Here is a 19,803-nt window from a genome sequence, read left to right as displayed (position 1 = left end):
GAGGGTTAGCTCCTGCCAATAACTCCAGCAGAAAAATTTTCAGAACACCCTGAAGTATCCCTTTTATTTCAGTCTCTCACCTATTTGAGGTATATGTTGACATGAAGAAATTCTGTTGGAAAAACTGTGGTGGAAATCCTCCCCATTCTATACCTTTGAGCGTGCATAGGCTACTTTTTGATTAGAGCTGGTTGTTAAAGGCCTAACTCGGAGCTCAGTCCCCACGGAACAGTCAATTACATTCCAAGATCCACTCTTTCCCTCTTAATCCCTGTTGATCATCTTGTGGTACAGACATGACATCTGTGCTAAGGGCTTCCCGGTGGAGGTGACAGGATGGGAGTATAAACCCCATGACCTCTGAGGGGGATTCTCTACGGCCCTGATCTCAAAGGGCCTCCCGGACCATGAGCTTTAACATCACCTGGGAACTTGTTAAAAATGCAAATGCTCCCGCCCCAGACCTCCTGAATCAGAAACAGCAACCTGCTTTTAACCGGCTCTCCACCTGACTGTGTTGTAGACTAAAGTTGGAGAATGACAACTCTAAACCGATTGCTAGAGAGCATCAACCTCAAATTTAACAGATACTATTTTTAATTATAACAATACTGGTGTACTGCAAAATCGGCATGAAAATGATTCCTTACCACACGCCCACATATCCACTGGCTTTCCATAAGGATCTTTGCGTAAAACTTCTGGAGAAAGATATCCAGGTGTGCCAGCAAAACCTAGGGGAAACAGATGTTAATGAATTAAAACCAACTTGACAAAACCAATATGAAGTGGCAAACTAAGGAGGAAACTTCTTTGGGCTTCTGTTTGTCAAGATAAAACAAGGATCTCAGCGAACTAAAATAATGTTGGACGAGTTTCTCTCCATAGCAGTATCAACACTAACCTGCCCTGCTTTGTAGCTTATTAGAAAAAACACATCTTTCTGCAGATATGAAAGCCAATCTATTGTGCTGCACAGTGTGTGTACTTCAGGCCATTTGGTCAGCAGTTCTGATTCTTGTTTATGTGTGAGTTAAAACTAAACCTGTGAAAAGAATCAGAACATCCTCCCCTACACCTGGAAAGAAATTAGGAGAAAATTGAAGATAGGGTTACAACTTTGCCAAAGATGATACTTCTCATGGTACCTACATAACTTTATTATGAGAGGTATTCACCTATAAAAGAGAAGGACCCAAAACGTGGATCCGGGGGACAAACTTAAAGCAAATTTTCAGTAAATATTTTTGGAAGTGAGGTGGTCTATACAGGGTGGGGGATGGCACTGAGAGTAACTGAAGAACTCACTAGGAGAAGGAATGAGTCCAAAATACATCAAAGAGCTCGCTCTGTACTAATAAATAATCAGTGTGTACTTATAACTGGCAACTAAAGAGAAGACTCAGGAATATTCAGATGAATCACTGTTGAACAAGTATCAGCTAGACTTAACTTAAGGGATGCGGTATGAGAAACTGGACGGCCAAAGAAAGTTTCCTATCGTATAAATCAGTGTGTCCAATAAGGTACACTTAAATGACAATTTATAGCTAGAATTTAGAGTAAAGTATTTCTTATTTCCAAAAATAATGGCTTTCAAATAAAAATATATACCTTAAAAAATACCAAAAATAACTATTCCTATTTGGAAGTTTTCTTTAAAGGCACATGAAAACTCGAAACTGTTCTTTAAAATGATATGTAATCAGGAATTCCTCCGACTACAGATCTCTGGTGAAGCACCTTATATATTTACTGTGACGCAAAGTGTCCAAGAAAGGAGCCTCTCCCCCATCTCCATGACAAATTTGTACTTAAAAACAAGCATATGTATAACAGCTGGTGACTTCTTTGAACAAAATTACATTAGAAAATGAGGCAATGGATTTTGGATATCACTTTTTCCCCTATTTTCATTACTTTTCCTTTCCTTGTTTGGTTTAGAGGAGGGTGGGGTAGACAATGAGAAGGGACTTCAAGAAAAGACCTGTAGGTTGTAGTTTAAGCTCTACACGGACCACAGTGGATCCACCTCTACCTCAAACTTTACTTGATAGAAACGTTTGCTCAGTAGTTGTGAAGTAGGAAGAACTACTGAGCAACGGTGGTGGTTCCCCTGAGTGAAGTTCAAGGAGTACCTGAAGGAGAGACGTGGAGTCCGCTCTTCTAAGGTAGGGTAGGCACAATAGTTTTCAAGAGCTACCCAGCGCTTCTCACTGCCATATACCTGCTCTCTCATTCCAACCATCCCTCTCTGACTCCTCCCAAATTGAGACACACAGGGAACCCAATGGGACACCGATGCCAGAGACCAGATTAAAGACCGAGGTCCCAGCTGGCTCTTTAAGTTCCTTTACCATCTGCTTCTCCCCTTCATTCACCCAACATGACTTCTTTCTACTTCTGAGCACTTAACCTAAAAATCTCTTTAAGGTCTCTTGAAGATAAACTTCTCATGCTCACCCTTGATGATACTTTTTCTGTTCCTTGTACTTTTTCTGTTCCTTGGACCTTCAATTTTTTGTTCTACCTTTACTCTAACAGAAGGTGGCTCTAAATTATTTCCATGTTAGAGATCTCTTTAGCTAACTACAGTTCTCAGTGGTTCTTTCTTACTCTGAATCTTGACTACCCTTTTATATGCAATCTGTACCCTCCTATCTAGAGTTGGTAAACTTTAATATATGTCTTAAATAACTCAGTAGAATACCTGGCCTGGAGCAGGAAATGTTAATGATATTGCATCTAGGTAGAAAAGATAGGGAAGTAAGTCACTGTGTAAGAAATGCAACAGGGCTTCCCTGGTGGCGCACTAGTTGGGAGTCTGCCTGCCGATGCAGGGGACGCGGGTTCGTGGGTTCGTGCCCCGGTCCGGGAATATCCCGCATGCCACGGAGCGGCTGGGCCCATGAGCCATGGCTGCTGGGCCTGCGTGTCCGGGGCCTGTGCTCTGCAGCGGGAGAGGCCACAACAGTGAGAGGCCCACGTACCGCAAAAAAAAAAAAAGAAACGCAACAATAATCTTAAGTGTAAATTATTACAAACCTCTTCTGGAGACTACAAATGCTAAGAGCACAACTATCATTTGAGCAGTCAGTGGGGTCCTTACTCCTAAGAATGGTGAAGCCTACATCTAAATGCACGAACATTAAAACAGTGCACTTATGCTACAATTCTCATGAATACAGAAATACTGAGGGTAAGATAAATTAGGTCTTCTTCAGCAGCAGATTAAACTCCTAAGAATCTAGTTTATGATGATATATGCTATCAACAGGAAACTTAATGAGAGCTTGCCTTCTTTACAGACAGCATTTCTCACTTTGAAAAACCAGTGGGAATATCAGAACAGATCAAACAAAGAGAAAACAGAATTACTTACAGTTGGAAATGTACCCATTGCAACATACTGCCATTAAAAAAACCCTTAACTTTAAAAAAAAGAGACATAATAGCAACCAAGCAAAATAATTCTTCCATGAAGTAAGATTATGGTAGTTATCCTTTTTTCCTGGCAGCAACAAAAAACCAGAAGTGTATTGAAGAGAGCATTCCCAGTCCCACAGGAGAAACAGGCTGTTCTCTTTGGTAAATTTCTAGCCTTCCTAACAGGTATGTTATAGGGTGTTACTTCTAGCCTTTTTGGCTAGTATTCAAATAGATCAGGGCTAGAAAGACAGAAGAAGTAACATGGGAAAAACAAACACTGGAACTCGAAAATGAGAAAAAAATAACCAAACTCAATAGACAGCTTCTATAATGGCTTGTATAGTTTCATTTTTCTTATTCGTAATAGACCTCTCACATTTATTGAAATAAAATTATGTAAAAGCCTGAAACTCTGGCATTATACATAATGAAGAAAGAGTTCTGCTCTTTTCTTATTAAAATAAAAAGGTTCCCCACTCAACACTTATATTTTAAAAGATAAAATTAATCAAACACGTGAGACTACGGCAGATGATACTGAATAAATATCAAAACAAGTCATTCATACTAAAATATGCTTTACTCTTAAAACCTAAAGTATATCACACAATACCTCCAAAAGAAATGTAGTACATCATATGCCCAGTTTTCCTTCACTTAAGTAACCATGAGGATTCACTTGAACTTGTAGAATAAACTATTCTTTTAAAAAAAAGCTTAAAAAAAGCTAAAGAAAAAAATAAAAAAGAAACAAGTATTCTCTTAAGCTTAGAAACTATGTGTTTCTATACTTTTGAAATGCTGAATTTTCTTAGAACTTATAATGCACCTCTTAAAAGTCATTACCCTAATAGCTACCTTAGCAAGAACTTAACTGATATCACCATACTAAAGAGAAAATGGGAATTTTACTCCCCATCTGTCGTTTCTCTAGGACCAGCTTGCTATGAAAAATGAATTATCACAATTTGAAAATTTGTATACTTTTATATGGATGTTATTGCTTTCACTAGCCTGATATTTAGTCATTCACTCAACAACTTTCACTGTGTAGGCCAAGTACTGTGACATGTGTTTAATTCCAAGATGGTTTTGAAAACTTACTGAACAGCTTTCATAGCCCAGGCATTTTCCAATGCTCTACTCCACTTAGTCTCGTAACAGCACCATAAAGGAGTGTTTATTATCTTCATCTACAAAAAGGATACTGACCTCACAGAGTTAAAGTGACTTGACCGATGGCAGGTAGCTATTAAGAATCAGAGCCAGGATATCAGCTGAAGTATTTTCATTCAAAAAGCAGAAACTTTTCACTACACACAGTCCCTCAAACAGCTTTTGATCTAGCGGAAGAGATAAAACATAGAGCCCCAAGCAAGAGAGATTTCAGGAGCTCAACTCCAATACTCTTGTAAGCATCATCTAAGTTGTCGATGTTAAATTGGAGCCTTGGTTCTGGTAATAAGGCTTCTGGCTTATTCCTGATATCCAATCATCATCTTGTACACAGTTCTGGCAATTACATCCCTGAGCCTAAGTCCCTCTTCTGGTATCTCGTGAAGAAGGGTCCTGCTTTGCTCTAGAAAGGACTAGAGTCCTGTCTTTGAACCCAATTTCCAGGACTCTGATTTCTTCTAAACAGATTCCCTTTAGAGTTCAGGGTTCCTGTCCTTTCTGCATGTTACCTGTAACTTGCTTTCTCCTACATACTCCTTAGTTCAAGCTGTCTTCATTCATAATTTGAACTACTGCATTAGCCTAACTGGTTCTTTGCCTTCAGGCTATCCTTAAAGCCATCCTCCACATTGCTACCAAAATCAACATTACTTAACATGAACCCAATTATGTCCTTCTCTGCTTAAATTTTTTGACCAGATCCCTGAAACTTCTAAGATAAATGCCAAATCCTTCAAAAGGACATAAAATCCTTTCCTAATTCATCAACTACCACTCATCTCAGTATACTTTATATACTTTAGCTATAACAAACTTATTGTTATTCCTGAGATAGAAAAAAATTGTTTTATGCCTCTGAGGTTTTGCATGTGCTGATCCCTCTATCTGGAATGCCTTTATCTCTATGCATACCAGTGAATAAAACTCCCATTCAGCCACTAGGAAGGCAGAAGCCTTACCCCATCACTGAAACGTTCCCCAGAGGCAGAATTTCATGAGTCTTCTCTTGTGCTCCAGAGCACCTCATGCGTGCTGCTGATACAGGTGCCCTGACATTGCATGCTAAATACTTATTGATATAGAAGTATGAGCATCTCAAGGGGCAGGATTTCTTAATTTATGTATCTCCAGTGATCTGCTCTGCCCATTTCTGTGATAGCCCCACTACTTCCTGTTGGACCCCAACTCCTGTTATTGTATATTCTTTACCTGTGTCAACCATACTCTTTCCTATGATAAAAAGATGTTTCTGAATCTCAAATTTACAGAACTAATTCTAGGTCCTACCTTTCAGTTTGCAGTTAAAAGGAACAAGCTTATTTATATGTCAAAATATGACACACCAAATGCCAAATTTGGAGGTGTTAAACTCACCTGGTAGGTAAGGAGAGCCTTAATGTAAAAGGCAGTATTAAACTTGAGAAGTATCACAGACAAGGATACTGGTCAGGTACTACTGAAACAGGACAGGCAGCAGAAAATGAGGTCCTGAATTAGGCTGCCTTCAGAGAAGACAGGCAAGGGTGCCTCACCAGCCACTCCCATTAACTAGCTGGGGCAGATCAGAAAGACAAGGTGAATCCTGGGAGCTCTGTGTACATTTTAGTACATGTGTATGTTTAGGGATACAGAGAAGTATTTGCACAGAAAACAAAAGAAGTAAAGCACTTATTGAGCTCTCTTTGTATTTGTTGTTGTTTAGAGGAAAAGCAATTCAAAGTGAAGGGCATTTTAAAAATTTAATCTCAATACATTGAAAGTCAGAAAAGAAGTGAGACTGAGGCTCTCAGAGGTTATATTTTAGGACACTACGTGAAAAATGGGCTAATACTGGGAAATGGCAGAAAGAGAAGCATAAAATCAGTGGCTGAAATCATTTATTTTGGCTGAATATCAAAACAATCCATATGCCTAGTTAGAAATACTATAATTTAAATGTTTAGAGTTAATCTCTTCCTTAATTGCAAGGAAATGGAAATTTCATCATATAGAATTTTTGAAATTATCAAAATTGTAGAGAGTAAACTGGCACGTTGGAGAAATAGATGAGACGAAACACACACACATATACAGATATATAATATCATATATTATATAAATCTCCATATATACACTTTATAATATTTTTAAAACTTAAATTTGCTAATCACAAAGTATGTAAAATATTCTGCAAGTATTTCCTGAGCGCCTACTATTTACATAGGTGTTTTTAGCATCAAGTGAGGCTGTATGTGAACAATCAATGTTTTCTCAAATACGCTTCGACTACTGCAATCCTCCTTTTATTGATTGCTTGACTGATTGATTGCGGTACGCAGGCCTCTCACTGTTGTGGCCTCTCCCGTTGTGGAGCACAGGCTCCGGACGTGCAGGCTCAGCGGCCACGGCTCACGGGCCCAGCCGCTCCGCGGCATGTGGGATCTTCCCGGGCCAGGGTATGAACCCGTGTCCCCTGCATCGGCAGGCGGACTCTCAACCACTGAGCCACCAGGGAAGCCCAATCCTCCTATTAATTCTCAGAACAGAATCCATTTTATTCATCCATCCTTGAAGAAAAAAGTCTATGTGTTATTGCTCTTCTATTCCCTTAAATTATTTTTAGATTATATATCCTTTAATGTCAGTAAAATCAGGTACATATAAAGGTCCAATATCTTAACATTAGTCAAGTTGTCAGAATGAACATTTCCATTCTATTTTGGTTAGGAAGTGGGATGTGACTGGAGCCAGAATAGTACAAGCAGCATGAGGTAGAGAGATCCTACTTACCAAACCACGCCTGCTGGTCTCCTTGAACTTCTATGGCTAAGCCAAAGTCTGCCAGTTTCACAGCTGCTCCCTTGGATTTGCTAGCTAAAAGCAAATTCTCAGGCTTTATTTAGAAAGAAAAAAGAGAGACTGAAGTGAGAACCTATTTTAAGTGACTATTCAAAACTAACATTTTATAAGGTTAGGAAAAAAAAAAAAGGCATGCACTGTCCTCTCTCCCGGAGACTGTCATTCCTAAATCCCAGGGAAAATATGGTTAGAAAATGATAACAAATGACCATGTGTGCAGGCTTCAGACAGATGCCTAAGTGTACTGGAGAGATACTGGGCTGAAGAGAGAATACGCTTGGGGAGCGATCAAATGAATGAGAGCACCTGTCTTGACCTGCTCACATGCTTCCAACGGCTGCTTGAGGTCCAGACTTGGCCACGGACATTGGCTTAGAAGCCTAACAGAGCACAGACATTTTCAGCAGAAGGAAACTTGGCAAAATGATAACAAGAGTTGGACCAATCTACAGACATTTGGCAAATGAAACTGTGCAAATTAAATCCTAGTTGACTTCAAGAGCTTGGACCCGAATGCAGTGATTTGGATTCCTCAATGTTTCCAAACAATTTCTGTACAAATTTTAGAGTTTTATTCTGAATTATGTATTAAAATTGCTGTCTTTAAGAATCTGTTTATTCTTAAAGGCAGAAAGAGTCTACTACTATTTGCCAAATGTTATAGTTGGATTTTTTTTCTTCGTAAGCCAGATTTAAAAACACAATTTATGTCTTCAAAGTATGATTCAAAGTATTACTTATATATTTGTTTTCACATCTCAGAATACTATAAGAAAGACACATTTTTATTTTCTTGGGTATTTATCGTTACTCAAGGACTAATAACTCAGTCTTGGAATAAGGCTGTGCCTACACCACTGTTTCCCAACCAGGGCATCGAGACACATTGGTACTTGGAAAATAAGCACCGTGGCAAAGTCTTGAATTTCCGTGGACTGCCTTTGTAGGTTTTAAGAAATGAAGGGAAAAGATGGTCAGGAAAAGGAGGCTGATTAATACGTACAGTACATCTATCATCCTTAGCTATGTGGATGAACGTATGTCTGGATTTGTACGTATATTTGGAAGAGTGGTTCATCTTCTTACCTTGGGATAAGACCCAGCAAATTTAGAGGTGTGTCTCAGACTCAAAAAAGTTGGGAAACAATGGACTCTGCAAGTGTCAAAACGACTGTCTGAAAAATCTAAAAATTCAGTCAGTCAAATTGGTTTTGTTTATATGTTGACAAACAACTAATTTCAATTTTTTTCCCATGAAATTGGCTTCTTTTTTTCCTTACTGAATTAGTCAGTTCTGTTGGTTGTTTTGACCTTGGGTAAACACAGCCTAAACCAATATTTAATTTATTAATTAAGCCAGCCATGCAAATTAGCAAAGACTCATAACCAGAACTCAGAAGAAATCAGGTTAAGTCTACAAGAACTAGAGTGTAGGCAAGTAAGTTTTAATCAAGTACCAGACTTCTTCAGGCTATTGCTGCTCACTGCCATCAGATTCATCACTGTTATGACAATTGGTAATTGTAAGGACAACTTTGTAATTTTTTAGGGCTGATAGGGTTTTTACCTCAACACTAAATACATGATAATTTAATTTCGATGTTGGGATGATGAGGTCTCAAGTATATGAAAGATCTTCATACTAAAATAACTTTTAGTAAAATCTAACATTTGACATTATTTGGAACTCTTGTTCATCTATCAATATACTATAGTATCTAACCATGCTATATCATCAATATTTGATATTTTATTTTCACAACTAAAGTTTATGGTCCACTACACTCATGTACCTTTTACTTTAATTAAGAAGTGATTTCCAGCTGTTAATTTATAGAATAAATGACTTGGAAAAAACCACATTAAACTGTAAGTGATAGTTTATTTCTCTGTAACCTTCATATTCAAAAGCATTGAGATGTCAGAGAGCTCTGCTAATACACATCTGTCCTAATTTGTCAAGCACAGACTCATTCAGGGAAAGAGTTCCAATCACTTTAGAAATCACAATCATTTTAGGTCTTTCAGATCTCAAGTGAGCAAATGCCAGTGTCATCAGTGAATAAACAATTTAATGTGCTTTCATTCTTATCGATAAATCAAAAAGATCTGGGCAGTGCTGTGTGCATTATGCCCTTAAACACCAGGTATCTGCCAATTCAGAAGAAAGGGAACACCTTAGAGTTTTATCATACATGGCCTGTTGAATGACTGGGGCAAATATTCATACCTAGAGATGACCTAGAAGACCTCTCTGTAGGGCCTTGTGAGTCATCCAGGAAATAATAAATCCATCTGGGATCAGTGTTTCACCTTATACCCGTGAAGACTGTTCAGCTGCAGTTATGCACAGGAGAAGGCTTGTCTATTTCAAGGCTACTGTATAGATTTAAAAATAAATAGCACTGAAATGGCTTCATGTTTAAGCATATCTTTTAGGCAAACCTAATATACAGAATTATGGAATGCAAACTGAAAAATTAGGATGATTATTGACTTTATTAAAAGATTATTTGCTTTATAAAGAAACATTAAAAGTATCACACACGTTTGATTTATATACAACTCTTTGGAATATATTTGTTTGAATAATCTTGTTACCATGTTCTGAAAGGATATGGAAGGCTTAATCACCAAGAATTTCTAAAGCAGCATTTAAACCAGGGCACCACACAGTTATTCTGATTTTCTTTAACTACTACCATTCATATAGCCTCCAACTTAAAAACACACTGCACTATAGAAGTTCATTGGCAAGTAAGGTAGTTCAGATTATGAATGTCCACAGAAATTAAGATAATATGTGGTTGTATTCCACAAAAGCTGAAACAGTAGAATCTCTCACCTAATCAGTGGCTACTTCTTTAGAAAGGATGACCTTTACATTCTTCACTGCTAATATTCTATTATTTTGATTTTCTAAAACAAACGAGAAAGGCGAGATCAGAAACTCAGGCCTTCCAACACAACTATGGTTGAACATGGGGCACAGCACTGTGAGAGAAACGGGCAGCACAATGATCTAGAAAGAGGGTGAAGGCCTGCATTTATTTCCTGGTCCTGACTGTTATTAACTATGTGGATTTGGGCAATTTAGACTCTTGAAGCTAATTAACTAATTCTTCATCTCACAAATGAACATTATAGATATATATTTTATCGCAAAACAGTATATATAAAATTATAAAATCCCACTGGATTTAATCACAGGGGCTCGTAAGGGACATTATATGCGTTAGTGATTAGCTATTATACTGCAGTGCAGCTGGCCATTTCAATGTGCATAACATTGAATATCTGTAATGAATGCTCATGACTTGAGAAATGTCTGTATTTCTAAATTAAGTGCAATCTATTATGTTAATATTTACACATTGAGATTATCTCTAAATTCTTATAATGCATCACTGTTTAGGTTGGTTTTTAAATAGATTCTACTGACATTCTCACACACAGGTTCCCTCCCCGCCCCATTGCTTCCTAATGATGCAGGATTTTCCACGACATCTGGTCTTAGTGTCAACAACCATTTATAGCATATCAGCTGTAACGAGCAGCAACTGTTTGCAAGTTTTGTTCTGTACTTCCATATGGATACAATGGCAACTACTTCCATTGTGATTTGGGATTTTCTTGAAACTGTCCAAGTATCTCAAAGTACCGAGGCAAGTTGCTGGAATCACTTTCAGAACTGGAAGAGACTTGGGAGATAAAATAATTCAAACCCCTCAGTTTGAGGTAGAGAGGCTCAAAATGATGAAGCAAGGACTTGAGGCCAGATTTCCTGATCCCTTCCTTTTAAAAGACGTGATACTGAGGAAGCTTCTCTGATGGTATAAAAATCATTCATTTTCTTTTATTTTCATTCATTTTCAAACGGTAGTCTATTCAGCAGATATTTTTAGAAGAATTTAAAGTAGTCAAAAATATTTATTACCCATAATCAAATAAAACAAGGGGAAACATGAAAAAGACATAATTTTGATTTTGTTTCTCAAAAATCTCATAAACACATCATGAGGATTTCTAAATTAGCATGACCTTTATTGAGGAACTGATTCAGCAAAGGCGATGATCATCTTTAACATTAGTCACATTAACATCTTCAACATTAGTGATATCACAGATTTATCTGTGCACATACGTGATTATCTATCTAACCAATGAAACTCAAACATTCGTAAATTATAAGGGTAGTGAAATCATGTGTGCTTTACTTTTTTAAAAAAGCAAAACGTTTTTAATGAATATTATAAAACAGCAAGTTATTAGTTTTATTATTCTATATTATTTGATGCTTACATTCCCTTGGATATTAGCTTTTAAGAAGTAAAATTGTCTTTTAAAATTTCTTTCTTCTATTGGAAAGTCTCAGTATTTCAACATGAAGTTAATCAGTCAGTGCTTTGGTGCGTTTTCAGTCACTTCTCCTTTGCCAAAGAAGGTGTGAACAAAGCTCCTAGAAATCAACTAAATGAAATTTTGCATGAATTGAAAAGCCTGAATATCAGGCTCGCTCATGCGCATGGTGGAGGTCCTTTTGTTCACATGGTACAAGGGACTTTTGCTTTTATTTTCACATGGCATGGATACCTGAATTTATGTACTTAGCACGGGGAACTTCTAGCTGATGCATGCACTGTGAGTTTGTGATGAGGAAGTACTGTTTCTATCGTCATGCATATATGAGCAAGTTCGTAAGAATCACTCAGTATTCCATTCCTGTTTCTTGATCTGCCTCCGCATTAACAGCACACACTATCAAGTAGCTTGAAAGAACCCCAGTGGGACTTCCCCAATTAGCTGTTTCTCCACAGCCTGACATACACCAAGTACTCCATAAAGAAATACTAGAACGACTAAATGAATTATGGGATTTGTCACATGTATATAGTTTGTTTCTAGTATAGCTAGACATACATTATGTACAAGTGATGTGTTCTTTAAACATTTTTTTAAAAAGGTGGTTCTGAGAAAAGTGGAATAATTGTGATTTTATAATTATGCTAAATGTAGAATTCACTGTTTGATATATCTACTACCCATGGTGACAAAGGATTTACTGAATGCTTGTCAGATTCCCAGAAAATGAATTACTTTCTTTTCTGGTCATACATTTGATTTTATTGACATTTCTATGAAAGTGTTAAAAATCCCCCCACATCTCCAGAATTACTATCTTCATTTAAATATCTATATCTATTAACTATCCATTTATCTACCTACCTATCACTCTCATATCCATCTACCCGTCTAATGATTTTTCCATTAAACATTGTTTTTCAGGAGGTAGGCTTTCAGAAAGACAGTATTTTCCACTGAGGCAATTCACTGGTGCTGATTTGTTGCTAAAAGATTCAGTCGTATGTATGAAGCCTCCTATCCAGATAGCTGTTCATGAAGTAGTATAGTAACCATTTCTGATACACTCTGAACTGAAGAAATCTTACTACTTTGTGTGAAATGTTTACTTGAAAAAGCACAGCTATATTAACTGTCTCCTTTGACTTACTTCCTTCTGTCAACTGATTCACAGAAGTTGTATTCTCCCGGTTCTTAAATGAGACAACACAACTGACTTGATATGCCTTTATTTCCTGTGACATCGAAAGTTGTCACTTGTTACTGCAGCCTCTTTTCGACCTAATATATTTTTGCAGTGCTTGTCTGATGTACTTCCTTCTTTCTGGGACACACAGCACAGATACATTTTCCACATATATTTAAGTGATCTTTAATTCACCAGCCTGTACGTTCCACACATACAAGGTCTGTTTGTTTTGCTCTGTAATATATGCCCACAGCCCAGACAGGGCCTTGGTAGGTGCTCAAGAAATGTTTGATTAATGTTTGTTCTTCTCTTTTGATACCTGAATTTTTAATCAGCAGAGTTCACAAATATCCAACACCACTCTTCATAAACAATCTATTTATAAGCACTCCAAAGTGACTGTCCTGATGTGGCCTAAATTAAATGGGGCAAATCCATTTCGTTCTTCTTGATGCCTCATTTTCCAAAGGCTGTGGACAATGCCACCTTACTGATTTTCTAAATAGGACATCTTTGCTTTTTATACCAGTCTTTTGTCAAATTATGCTGCCCTCCTACTCTACATTAAATCTTAAATATGCCTTATTCTCTTATTCCTAATGAGATGAATTTTATATAGCTATGAAAATCCATAGGTGGGGATTATTTTAATCCCTTGACTCACTAAATTTAGACCCATTTTCCCAAATAATTCTTAATATTGCTAGCAAGATTATTTTACCATCATTGTTCTGATCTATTCTTTGATCTCTATAATGGTTTTCAATTCATTTATCTAACTGAATTGAGAAGTGGTAGTGATTAAGCTTGCAGACCCTGGAACCCAACTGCTTGGGCACAAATCCTATCTTACTAGCTGAGTGACCTTGAATAAGTTCTTTTACTCATGGCTGTTAAATCTCCCCTTAGGTAACATGGGGATGGTCATAGTGCCTTCCTCATGAAGTTGTTCTGAAGATTAATATGATGATACAGTACAGGGTATAACAGTAACTGCTTGACAAATGGCAGCTATGGCCATTTTTATTATTTAGGTTCTGCTTTGATTCAAACCCTCTCAAAGACTAGAGTCATATCCCTGAACTATAGTCCTATAATTATGTTAGCACTGCTGTATCTCCCCAATACTGCTTGAATCTACAGCAGTTGGCCTGACACTGAATGCACCTTAGACAAAGGTTGTGGTCCATGTATCCAACGGATACTGCCTGGTGCTGACTGACATGCTTCTGTTATGCCAACATCCCACCACCCTGAACTTTCTCCTGTTGCTGTGCCTGCTGTGCCTTGTCTCTAGGTCTCGGTAAGTTTCCATCTGGTGGATTCTACTGTCTAATAAGCCCCCAAGTGTGGCAGTTATTCAAATATTCAAACCGAGATCTGTATGCTATCACTGTATCAAAGAGGATATGTTTACCCTCTATTTTATTCAACATTAATTAACATACACAACAATCTGTTTTATTCAATGTTGTCCTTTCTATTACAAATGTGCTTTTGGTTGAACTTGATTCATTCCTAAATTAAAGGACTATGCTGCAAGTATTAACTAGGTATAAGGTCTCACATTAGGTACTGTAAAGGAACACAATACGTTAAATAGCTATTATCTTAGGAGGGATTTATAAACAAACTGTACAGTACTCCTATGCTCACAGGTGTCTGTGATAATGATGAAAAATGTAATACTTCCTGTGTTTTTATCTCACTGATACGGACAAGTTAAACTGCATGCCTGTAGTGTACATGAATTAACATACGAATCATGACAGGGAAACAAAAATATATGGCCCAACAGTAGTAAGGGCAATATTTTGATTAAAGCCTGAGAATAGGTTTCGGCAATTGATCTTTTTCGTTTTAATGTATCGGTAAATATGCTATTGCAAGTTGTATACTTATCAGACTATGCATGGCGGATATAAAAGACACAAATCAAAGCCAGTGACTGAGCACACTTAAGGTGTGCATAAGTTGTCTCTCACGCACAAGTTTGGGCCTCTCAGTATATTTATGTCATGGCCTACTGAAACAAGCATGAGAACTAGACTCAACTGATTGTATCCAAGTCAGCAACTTCACAGAAACTAGGACAATTATAGACACTATAACAAGCTCTATCAGAAATTCATCTCTATCCTCTCCTAAAAACAGGGTAAGAATGGAAAGCAAAAACACTCTTCTCCCTTGCAAGAAATCTGATGGGTGATGCAGCAGGCTGTTTCTTTTAGTAGTAGCCTTGCTGGAAATCACCTGCCTGAGTTTTTAATTAGTGACTTTAGCTCATATGTCAGAAAATATATTTTTCTTCCCCACCCACATCCTAGGCTCACTGCCATCTCTGAGTAAAGTTACAGTCTTTGGGGACTTCCCTGGTGAAAGCCCATGTGCAGCAACGAAGACCCAACTCAGCCATAAATAAATAAATAAAAAGGAAGGAAGGAAGGAAGGAAGGAAGAGAGGAAAGAAGGGAGGAAGGAAGGGAGGAAGGAAGGGAGGAAGGAAGGGAGTTCCGGTCTCTGAAGAGCTCTGCTGAGTTTGGACACTTACAAAAGTGCAATATCATGACCTCACAAAATATATTTTGAAAGTCATGGAATAGAATTCACATTTTTCATCCTTGGCTTTTAGAGTATACTTATAATTACATAAATGTAGCAAAATGTTTCAAATGATAACTTTATTAAACAGCAAAAATAATGTGTATGTCTACATACGTTCACTTAAAAAGGAAAAGTAGCACTGTGAGTACTACGCAGTAACCAAAAGGGGCACTGTCTTTACATGGCTAGTAAGGAATTTTTGAGGTGATTGCCAAATATATGGGTTTTCAAAGGAACATATTATTTTTCCTTTATCCTGATGGCTAAGTTTGGTGTTAGCAGATGGACACAGTCCTATCTTGGTTCACCAAAAGAACAAGCCATTAACCTACTTTTCCTTTAGACATGCAAAGCTCTCAGACTCAAACTGAAAATCAAAGGAAGATTCTAGAAAACTAAGGCAATGTTTTGCTTAAAAATCACATCTTCAAGTAACTCACTGTGGATCGTTAGAGATATATTCTTGTAGAACATACTAAATGAATGGAAACTTCAGATTTACAATTTACTATAACTAGAGAAGTCTAGAGAAACCAGCCTAGGTCCTCCCACTGAACCCACTACAGTTCAAGACATTCTAAATTATCCTTTGCCACCTTTGTACTAAAGCCTGGAAAAGGCTGAGGTTTCAGATGAAAAACCACAACTATACAGTGCTCACATTTGCTATTTCCCCCACCCAGGAGTTTCTCTCCATTGAAATTTCTAGGCCTTCACTATTTCTCTGAAATTTCATAAGTAAAACTAGAATGCTGAGAGAAGAGGTCAGAAAATTAATAAAAGGATAGTCTTCTCTGAAATATTTAATTTCTAAATGATCTAAACAATTTTCAACCTCAATGGTTATCAGAAGCTGAGTCAAGTCTTAAAAGTATTAGTATCAAATATACTATTTGATAATAAAATTTGTTTTACCCTTTTTCCATCTGTTTTAAAAGGCAATAATATCTTGGCCCCTAGGAATATAAATAAATAAAAACCCAGGGAGCCTCAGTGTCCTCAGAATTCCTGGGACTAATGTTAAGGGAAAGAGACTTCAGCACCCAGAATGGGATTCTTTAGCACCAATCACTTGGGCCAAAAATCTACCTAATACATTTATCTCTATTTACTTTATAATTCTGATAACCATTTACATATTACGTAAATATAATATGACTATAAAATCACATGTTTGATCAACAAACATACTATTACGTCCACAGAACAAGTTTAGAAAGAAAGAGATCAGTCCTACTCAAAATCACATTAAATGCTGCATCCATTCTTAGGAAGAAGGAAATATAACCTATTTATTGTTAATGTTAGGCAATGCTTTCTCTCTGGATGAAATGGGATTTATGTAAGTCTCAAGTGTGCATTAGAGAAGAGATGACTGTGGCGAGGGAAAGTGTCTTCGTAATGTGTCAGAATGAGTCCACACAACTTTACTGCTCATATTTTTGCCTTTACAGGTATAACTGCAGCTGAACAGTCGTTAGGAATTGTGTGGTGGTTTGTCTTCTCCAAGGGCATTCATTACTCACCTTCAGGTCCCGATGGACTACGCCCATCTGATGGCAGTGTAGCACAGCCTCCAGGATCTGCTGAATGCAATGACTGCATGCAAACACCAGGGGGCGTGTGTTAGTTCCAAGCTTACACTCACTGTCTGTATAGCCTCAGAGAGACTGGGTTAAAGTGCAAAACTAGCAGACAACTGGGGTTGTATTTTAAACATCTTCAGTAATGTAAACATGCTCAAGAAGAGTGACTACTACCTCAGAACAATCAGGATCTTGCCAGATGTGAGCCAAAATGTGGGTCCACTTGTTCTAGAAAAATCCATCTTAAAAATATTTAATTCAGGAGCTCATTTCCTGGTTATAAATCCTCACAGGAAATGAACTGGAACACAACTATTATTTTTATAGCTTTTGTGCTCCACCTCCACCTCACACAAAAAAAGCTGTTTCCCTCTTCTCTCCCATTTTTCTAGTATCATTCCAAAGCTGTCACATTAGCAGTCAAGGCACCATTAAGGTTAAATTAGGATACGTAATGAATTTTTGATAAATCATTAACTTCGCATGCTTTAATTTAGCTGGCAATTATCATCTCTTGCCTGAGGGTTCATCAGACTCAAATGGAGCAATGCGTAACCAGTTGTTCTGCTACAGCAACCCATGGTCTCAGAACAGAAGTGGTGTTTAAATCTACAGGCGGACATACATCACAGGCCAAGTTTATCTCCAGGCAAGTGCTGGTCATCTCAGGAAAGCCTGCCCCCAAACTGCCTCTGGTGGTTTACTCCTCGGAAACGTAACAGGTGTTCTCAATACTGTCCTTCCCTTTTTGCTATGATGTATATTTAGCCTGTAGATGAGCAAACTGAAAGAGCCATCATGCATTATCATTTCATCATTTAGTCATTTTAGGGAAAAGTTGGGAAAGGCAAGGGAACCATTTTAAATACCCACCCTCTGCCCTTTCCCCAGAAAAAAAAACCAAAAAAAAACTTCCTTTGATTCAGATTTATGGACTCCATATACTGACCTTCAGGTCCCTGTGAACTATGCCATTTAGGTGACAATGATTTACACTTTCTAGAATCTGCTGTATACAATGACTGTAAAGATACAAGGGCAGAATGGAAGGGAGAACATTTTAAAGGCACATAGTCACATTGAATACAAAATAAAATGAAAGTTTGAACGAAACAAACAACAAACAAAAATTATATTTTTCACATTTTTTTAGCTTTACACTGGAATTAAATAATGCTGAATAAAGCTAATTCTGGTTCTAACAAAAATGACATCCAACATAGAATTTGTGACATATTCAGACAAAACAATTTGAGCTGTGTGTGGTTTTCATTGCAACTCCATAAATTAAATCATTTGTATACAGAACTCAGTATTTCCATATTCAGGGAGAAAATTTTATAAATAATTCCCACAATGTTCTGGGAAAATTCTTCAGTGAAATAAAATTTATGGGTATTTCTCATACACATCTAAACTGTTTAAAATCTGAGGTCACAATTAAACATAGGTGTTGAAACAAGAGGGTAAACACAGATGAAGTGGCAGGTGAAACAAAGGTCAAAAAAAATGGAGGGAGACATTTACCATTTTGACTTAGAAATGGTGCTGCTTGTATAATATATTAATAGGAAAACTAACGCACGTCTCCAATAACAGGGAGAATTTAAAGTAAACCCATGGCATAAAACAAACTCCTCTTCAGTATAGTCATACTCTGGGGAAGGGCTAAGAACTTACAAAAAATAAATAAAATTTAAAATCCCCTGGAGCACTGGTGGTTGTTAGACACATTTTCATACACCCCAGTGAAGGAAAACTTATGCTTATTACTATGTTAAAATGCACAACTTATGCTATTCTTATTAAAGGCTCACTGATGTCAAATAGACGCTAATTAAATTCTATGGTAGACGTCATCGATGGGCACCTATAAGGTCCCGTGAGCTGTCATATGACATACAGTAATGTAGAACATATCACACTGATGAATTCTGTACAAGTTCACTATGCGATTCAAATGCAGGTATATACAGACATTCATTCATTCTACATTCATTCATATAAGGATTAAGCAAATACTTTAATGAGGATATTTTCAATCATTTAATGTACAAAATACTACTACTCCAAAGAAAGTAATCACCATCTGATTTATTACAACATGTCACAAAATTGATCATGATTGTGATTTTCTAGCTCTAACTTGATTAAGTGTACCACTAAAACAGCTTCATATTGGTTGTTTTTGACTATACAGCTTATTGGAGTGTTGGTAATTATCTGTTAAATCATATGACTCTTTTGCCTTCTACAATAATGTTCACTTTATACTACTTTTTAGGAATACTTCACTCTCTCATCTCAAACCACTGGTATAAGTTATTGGGCTTAATGAATAACAGAAAATAAAGAAGTAAACAAGAATTCATATTAAATAAAGTTCACCATATGTTACCAGTGAGAATTAATTCAATTCTTAACTTCTTGAGGACTAGTACTAAACAGATTTTTACAAATTATTTGCTCTTTATGCTTGTAGTTGAGAAGAGAATGTTTCTTCTCCTTGATTATGTGGGGGACCTATCCTAAAATGTATCCCATAGTACATTCCAAAATTTAATATAAGCATGCATATGAAATGATCCAACCAACCAAGGGTCTATCCTGTTATCTGCAG

At 37.1% G+C, this 19,803-nt stretch overlaps 1 protein-coding gene across 8 annotated transcripts in view; it reads right to left on the bottom strand.

The window, feature by feature from the left end:
- CAMK2D (calcium/calmodulin dependent protein kinase II delta) overlaps positions 1-19,803 on the bottom strand; it is a gene marked incomplete at its 3' end in the record, with an annotated part of 285,398 nt that overhangs the window by 58,830 nt on the left and 206,765 nt on the right. For all 8 annotated transcript variants that reach the window (XM_079920207.1, XM_079920208.1, XM_079920210.1 and 5 more), the window contains exons 6-8: positions 18,133-18,205; positions 7,375-7,477; positions 651-734 (exon numbers count right to left, since the gene is read on the bottom strand). In XM_079920207.1, coding sequence (XP_079776333.1) covers positions 651-734; positions 7,375-7,477; positions 18,133-18,205 — 260 coding nt within the window. The remainder of the gene's footprint in view (positions 1-650; positions 735-7,374; positions 7,478-18,132; positions 18,206-19,803) is intronic.

The sequence above is a fragment of the Stenella coeruleoalba genome, assembly GCF_951394435.1.
Source record: "Stenella coeruleoalba genome assembly, chromosome: 4".
In the NCBI taxonomy this organism is placed as follows: domain Eukaryota; kingdom Metazoa; phylum Chordata; class Mammalia; order Artiodactyla; family Delphinidae; genus Stenella; species Stenella coeruleoalba.
Note: the sequence above shows the minus strand (reverse complement) of the source record. Positions and strands in the feature narration are given on the sequence as shown.